The sequence below is a fragment of the Chenopodium quinoa genome, unplaced genomic scaffold (genome assembly GCF_001683475.1).
Source record: "Chenopodium quinoa cultivar QQ74 unplaced genomic scaffold, ASM168347v1, whole genome shotgun sequence".
Classification (NCBI taxonomy): domain Eukaryota; kingdom Viridiplantae; phylum Streptophyta; class Magnoliopsida; order Caryophyllales; family Amaranthaceae; genus Chenopodium; species Chenopodium quinoa.
Window position 1 is genome coordinate 246472 of NW_018743979.1, and position 7264 is coordinate 253735.

At 32.0% G+C, this 7264-nt stretch overlaps 2 protein-coding genes across 3 annotated transcripts; one reads left to right on the forward strand and one right to left on the reverse strand.

Moving 5' to 3' along the window:
• Positions 1 to 278: 278 nt before the first annotated feature.
• LOC110689980 (glucosidase 2 subunit beta-like) lies at positions 279 to 4478 on the reverse strand. Of its 2 annotated transcripts, XM_021866794.1 has the most exons (5): positions 4235 to 4476; positions 4025 to 4138; positions 1285 to 1380; positions 951 to 1118; positions 279 to 857 (listed from the first exon to the last, which is right to left on the reverse strand). In XM_021866794.1, exons 1-5 carry the CDS (start codon positions 4341 to 4343, stop codon positions 754 to 756), a joined length of 591 nt encoding a protein of 196 aa, XP_021722486.1. In that variant the 5' UTR covers positions 4344 to 4476; the 3' UTR covers positions 279 to 753. The 2 variants fall into 2 exon arrangements, with proteins under 2 accessions (XP_021722486.1, XP_021722487.1); XM_021866795.1 differs by lacking the exon at positions 1285 to 1380 and having other exon boundaries at positions 4235 to 4478.
• LOC110689981 (LOB domain-containing protein 2-like) lies at positions 4250 to 7058 on the forward strand. The gene is made up of 2 exons (XM_021866796.1): positions 4250 to 4349; positions 6128 to 7058. The coding sequence occupies exon 2, from the start codon at positions 6288 to 6290 to the stop codon at positions 6804 to 6806; it is 519 nt and encodes a 172-aa protein (XP_021722488.1). The 5' UTR covers positions 4250 to 4349; positions 6128 to 6287; the 3' UTR covers positions 6807 to 7058.
• Positions 7059 to 7264: the final 206 nt, after the last annotated feature.

The following is a 7264-nucleotide window of genomic DNA, read 5'->3' on the forward strand; positions in this document are numbered from 1 at the left end:
GTCCTTGTACAACTTTTATGGGGTGAAAACTGTCTCCTGATTACATTATCCATTATTTCTTCTGCAACATACTTCGCATATAACCAATAGAAAGTATGTTCCATCTTGTAAAAAAAAAATATACATCACACAACTCTCTTCATTTGTTATACTACGCACATATTATTGTCTGAATATTTGTCCCAAATACATAAAAAGCAAGCATTAAGAACAACTATGTCTATGATTAGCAAACCAACAATAGTTAAAGAGTACATAAAAATACAGAAAACAAAAAATATCACACAACTCTCTTTCGTTGTTATGTATACTGTATGAATATTTGTCCCAAATACATAACAATTGCGAGCTTAACCTATGAAATGCCTTTATAAAAGAAAAGGTACAGCGTATTAGCTAATAAACTCATGGTTAGTAGTACACGCAGAGCAGAACAATATCCAGCAAGCTTACATGCTAAATATACTACAGAGGTCTTCAAGCTGTATGTCACGTCTTTGTTTAACCATGCATTACACTGAGTTGGATTTGTCATCCTCAGTATCCAGCTTAGCTTTTTCTGAAGGAAAGTAATCTCTTGCCATGTTTCAAGTTCATGTACAAATACCAAAACTGTGTTCAACTAAAAGCTACCAATATCATGAATTGGTATGAGTATAGAGTATGATGACAGATCCATACAGAGACTAGATATTGCATAAGCACTTGATTAGGTAGTACTTTTGACCACAAACCTAGCAAGGCAATGCCTGATCAAACATGAGATCGCCGTTTTCTAAATTTAGAACGACGATAGTAGAGCCAAAGGGCCCAGAAAACAAGTATGATTAATTGCAGGAGTGCCAACACCTTCAAATCTGCATCAATCAAATCAATCAAAAAAAAATGACAAACCAAGGAGAAAACTAAATCATAGTGCAAATAACAAGGCCTTTCTTGATTAGTAAAACCTTTTAGATTCTGAATCATGTCCAATCCGCCATGAGGTTTGCTTTCATTTCCCAATACAACATTTGAAGTCTGGTGTAATTCAGTCTTGTATACAATACTGCCTCCCATGATACATGTATTGGGGCAATGAATGACACCATCATATTCATCACTCCCATCACAGCAATCTGCATAAGAAAAACTAAAAGTTAAAAGTGCCTAAAGATGGATAAAATATGTAATATGATACAGCTAGTACAGGCTAAAGAGTTCCAAACTGAATACGTGTGAATAAGTTACGCCAATGCAAATGGATAGGATTAACACTACATTAATATTTCCCCTTTTTCTTACCACAAATATGGTCATTGACACGAGATGAAAACAAGAAGTGCGGCTGACTTCCAAGATTCCTACAATAGAACTTACCCCCAGGACATGCTGATGTACCTACAGAGAAATGGGGGGAAAAAAAAAGGAATGATGAAATTAAAAGTTATAGGAGGTAAATAGAGATGTAGAAATGGTATTTACAGCTATACAATGATATGCAGACTATGCATTCCTACTCAACCCCCTTCAATCTCAGGAGGTTGAGGGTGGAGGTTATTTCCATATGTGAAACCTCAGGAGGAACTAGAAGTTTATAACTTCATATAGCATAGGGAAGACAGGGTGTTGAATGCGGTACAATTATCAAGCCTTTTGAAATGGAACTCATATAGTACAAGAAGCAAAGGTTATTGCTACAGTTTTTTCACAGTGAGTAAATGAAATAATTATACCAAAAAATTGTGATTATTCAGAAACACCCTGCAAAGGTTCCACCTTGAATAATTGGACAAACATTCTGCTCAAAATCAGAGTTAAATTGCAAGGATAGAACAATAAAGAGAAAATTACAGTAAGCAATATGACGCATTAATATATTCAGGGTGTGTAAACCAACACAGACTAACCACTCATTTGAGAGGAATGACACTCCCTCAATAAAGTTCAATTAATACATTTAAGAATCTCTCTTTACAACTTGCCTATTCATCATAATGGTGCCTAGCACAATACTGTATGCTGTAGCCCTTATCGAATCTACAAAATACGCCTGTAACAAAAGCAGAGTATTTCACTTTGTGATTATAAAGCTCCTCAATTCCTTCTGGTAATGTGTGTATGATGTGTGTGTGTGGGGGGGGGGGGGGGGGAGCTACATTGTTTTCCTGGGATCTCGATTTCCCTTGTAGGAAGAAATCATGTCAGGTAACAGAATAATCAACCATTCAAGAAACTAGAAATATCATTTCATGGAACTCCTATCACAATATAATGACTTCAATTCAAATCAGCTAACTTCCACATTTCTGCTAACCTAGAATGTGTTGTGAGTCTTGTGACTCATGCCCTCCGCCTTACATGTTACCTTATGTTATGTGCAATAACTGAATTATCCAATTAATTACTGGCAATGGCATAACTCTTTAGAGTGGAAGAAGCTATATATATATATATATATATATATATATATATATATATATATATATATATATATATATATATATATATATATATATATATATATATATATATATATATATATATATATAAAGATCTTAAAAGTGAAGACTACTACAAAACAATTAGGATAGATTGTCATTCTGTTTTTAGGAAGTTAGAAATCTAGCATTGATCGACAATTAATATTTAAATTTGATTATTGAGATTATACTGAAATTGGCAATATCAGGATACTCCCAGATGATTGAAGATTAATTTAGTTTAAGTATCTCAAGGAAAATATTAAACTAAAAACTAATTAAATCATAATTACAGCCCAAGGAAGTAAGCAACCATCTTCACTACACCTTCAACCATATAAAAGTGTACAACTATCATTGGAAAAAACTCGTGCAAGAGCACATCCTGAAACAACAAAGGATTGCAGTCTAGCATCCTGTGATGAACCTCCAACTGTAAAGAGTTAAAAAAAAATAGCATAAATGGCTACACCCAAACCGCCAGAGATCCACAACAAAAGACAGACCCTGTGCTACAAACCCAAAGAACTAAGCAACTAACAACCACCACCCTAAATACATACTTCCTCTATTCCAAATTAGTCAACACATTTGTTTTATCAATTTGTAGACGAATAAATTCAACAATTATAATTTCTAAGATATTTATGAATCAATAAGCAAAATTTAGAAAAGTTTATATTTTGAAAATACACGTTGAGAGATATCTATAAGATCATGATTATTTTTCTTATCTATAAATCACAAAAACTACGGAGTAGATGAAGCAGAGTCTAAGAATAGTCAAAAGTCAAAACTTGTCAAATAATTTGGATTAGAGGAAGTACATTCCTAAGTAAACGTTATAATAGATTTAATGAAAAGCAGACTGCTATAGCCCAGCTATTCAGGAGCTACACCAGCATTAACTCTTAACTCTTCAAAATACATGCCAAAACCAAATCGAGTCATTTTGTTTCAAATCACAACTTTGCCATACATATTCAAAAACCCTTCAACACTTGCTGATAATTTCAAAGCTTGAGCAATTGCTCCACTTCTTAGGGAAAATCTTAACGAACAATTCCTCAAAAATGTAAATAAGTAGCACTTCAATTGCTTCCTACACTCACCCCAAAGCATGTCCGTTTTCACACTTTCGAAATCCATCACTAATCTACTAATCAGTCGATAAGCAACAATAACCAAAGAATACTCTTATTGAAAAAATGACAATACACAATTCATTGAACCCAAAATATAAAACAAAATACCCTTGAAATAAAAACATAAATGACAATCTGATCACCACAATAGAAGTATACCCAAAACATGCGAATTGGTATGTGCAACTATTACATTAGAATTAGGTAGCCCATTGCATTCTCATACCCATTTTCGTACCGCAAAGACTAATCAAATTGTATAAAAACCAGCATCAATAAAAGAAAAAAATTACACCTAAACAAAAAAAAGACCACAACAATAAAGTCAATAATAGTGTCATCAACCCAACACAATCACATAAACTATAGTTGTTGCCACCAAACTTAAGAATACATAAAGGGTTTAAGAAGGAATACCGGGCTCATCGGTGCCGTCAACGCAGTCGCAAAAGTCGTCGTTAAGACGATTTTTGGTGAATGAACTCGAACCGTCTTTGCAGTTAATAACATCTATATTGAAGTAATTGATGTCTGCAATTTTCAAAGAAATGACTTGAAATTATGTATGACATTTCAAATTAGTAAGAAAGGTATGTATGATTTTGTGGGTTTTGACAGAGAAAGTACCAAGGGGATGAATTCCGCGAAGAACAACAGATGAAGCAGAAGGTATGAAGAAGAAACAAAAGCAGCAGAAGCAAAGGAAGTGAAGAAATGGTGTCTTTGGTGTCTCCATTTCTGAGTATGAATTTAGAATTTTTGTGTTCTAAATATGGATGTTATTGAAAAAGTTGAATTGAGAAATGAACATTTTATTGGTGTTTTAGGATCTATTAACAAGAATTATCTCACTGCCTAAAAAAACAAGAATTATCTCAATTTATTGTTTAAATAAAACTAAGGGCGTGATTTCAAAAAAGACTAAGGCCCTATTTGGGAGTTAGCTGATAATTGTTAGAGATTAGATAGTTGAGTTAACTGATTTGACTAGCTGATTGTGGTAGATGATTTGACTAACTGATTATATTAGTTGTTTGTGTAAAACTGTTTGGTAAGTAGCAATTAGGTATAAGCTGTTTTTGAGATCAAATTACCAAAAAGCTATAAGCTCTTCCAAAAAGCTCCAAATATAAGCTTTTTGAAAAAGAGCTTTTTTATCCCAAAACTCTCTTCCGAACCTCTAACTACCAAACACCCGAAATAGCTTATTGAGTTGGTCAAACCTCTCTTTCCTCTCAAACCTCTCTTTTTCCCTCAAACCTCTAACTCCCAAACACCCCCTAAAAGTTTGAGCAGCATAACTATAGTTTTAAGATTTTAAATTTAAAATTAATATGATAAAATTTATAGAATAAAGAAAAACAATTAAAAAATAGTCAAGCTTAATAAGGTACTCATGAAATTGAAAATGACAAAATTATATATAAGTACATAAAGTATATACGTAGTATATAAAATAGAAAAGAGAAATCGAAAATAAACAAGCCCTTTAATTAATTTTAATTTTGGAATGATCTCTTTTTACAATTGATTATTAAAATTAATCTTAGTCATTAATTTGCCTAAATTTTATTTTATATTATTTTTATTTTCTAATCATTCTCACTTAGGAATTTTTTTATTTTTCTAAATATTTATATTGTTTGATTTTGTTATTTTTGAAAATCAATGAAATGACGATTTTTTTTTTCTAATTATAATTTTTCTCACATATGTATTGTTTGATTGTGTTGTTTTTCAACAATCAATTAAATTAAGATTTTTTTTTTGGTGTGTCTCCTTGAGCAATGAGAAAACTTTAGTTCACTACAAAATAATTTTGGAAGACTAAACTTATAGAATTCATAACTTTTCATTATATATACATAACCAACATATTTCATATTAGACGGTTGTTAGAAATTGAAAGAACAATGTATTATTATTCATACTAGTGGTAACAGTAATTTATTATGATATGAAATTGTCAGAACTCAGAAGCAACAATGTTGGTAAGATATTGGCTAATGATATAAGTTAATTATTATCAAAAAATAACTTTATATTATCACCCGCCTAATTTTTCGTTATCAATCTTCTCATTTGAATTGCTCTGGCAGTCTGGCTCATAAAATACTAAATTCCAACCTTAATCTTCTTGTGATCAACCTACACATCCTAGATTAAACTATCATAAGCTCTTAGTTGTTTTTTAACAGTAAACCATCTTTTCGTGCTCAAAATATGGCATAGTTCATCAACTTCTAATGATGTTTTCTTGTCATTGTCTTATTTTTAATTTGAATATAAGTGCAATTCTTTCTTAAATTACCTAAGACTCTTAATATATAAACAAAACATAGACTATACTAGAATTTCTTTCCTTTGGCCATCCTAATCAATGTTCTTTCTCTTCTTTTACAAATAATCACAGTATAATTAATCATATATATCATATTCTTTTTGTTCTTGAAACTTATTAATTTAGATTAAAACATATATAATTTTTATCTTCCTTTTCTCTATTAAAACGATGCATAGGACAAATGGAATTTCTGGAACACACCAAGCATGTGCAGCATGTAAACACCAAAGGAAGAGATGCACTGATAAGTGCATATTAGCTCCATTTTTTCCAGCTGAAAAAGTTCGAGAATTCCAAGCAGTTCACAAGGTATTTGGTGTTAGCAATGTCCAAAAAATGGTGAGGAATTTGCATAATGACGAAGACCGTAAACGGGCAGCGGATTCTCTTGTTTGGGAGGCCTTGTGTCGCCAAAAGGACCCAGTTTTTGGTCCATATGGTGAATATCGCAAAATTTATGATGAACTCAAGTCATATCAAAATCAAGCCCATGCACAAGTCCATCACCAAACAGGTCATTTTGTGGCCCAAAATGGGCACTCTAATGGATCAGTGTACAAAACAGGAAATGGGCTGATTGGGTGGAGTGTAAATACTAATGGGTCAGCTGTTATTAACAAGGTGAATTATAATGGGGGAATCCATGACAATGTTGGATTGGTAGATTGTATCCGAGCCCAATGTGGACCGGTTATTGGTTCAAGTATATATGGTAATTGTGGATCTCAAGATGACTTGCATGGAGCTGAGAACGTGAGGCAAGACATAGATGTTAACGTTGGTTCAGTTGTTCCTCAACAACATCTATTGAATGGGTTTAACCATGGCCAGCATTACTACCTTCCAGGTGAATAACAACTACTGAGCTTATAATATAAGCTTAGTAACACTATGTTCAATAGTTATTACAATTGATGAGTAAGATTGGCTTCTTAGAGTAGATTATATCAAGGTTGACACGTTTTGAAAATAATACAATAAATAATTGATTATCGTAAGCTATTGGTCAATTATGATATATAATTTATTTTCGTAAGATTTTGGTCAATCATCGCGAGATATGGTCAATTATGATGTATAGTTTATTTTTGTAAGATTTTGGTTAATCATCGCAAGATATTATTATTTATGATTATGCATTATACTCTTGGCATGCTAGAAAAACTTATTAGGTAGGGCTACTCAATCTTATTTATAATATAATGAATTACATATCAGGTAGGCTACTCAATCTTATTTATAATATAATGAATTACATAAAATTTACATACCTTACAATAGTACAATAAATAAAGATAGCTACTTGCTACATA

Coding starts and splice junctions, on each gene's coding strand:
- LOC110689980 (XM_021866794.1), bottom strand. CDS start 4,343: ATGGAGACACCAAAGACACCATTTCTTCACTTCCTTTGCTTCTGCTGC. Junction 1,381..4,024: donor TGACGGCACCGATGAGCCCG/GTATTCCTTCTT, acceptor ATTTCTCTGTAG/GTACATCAGCATGTCCTGGG. Junction 1,119..1,284: donor TGTCAATGACCATATTTGTG/GTAAGAAAAAGG, acceptor TTTCTTATGCAG/ATTGCTGTGATGGGAGTGAT.
- LOC110689981 (XM_021866796.1), top strand. CDS start 6,288: ATGGTGAGGAATTTGCATAATGACGAAGACCGTAAACGGGCAGCGGAT.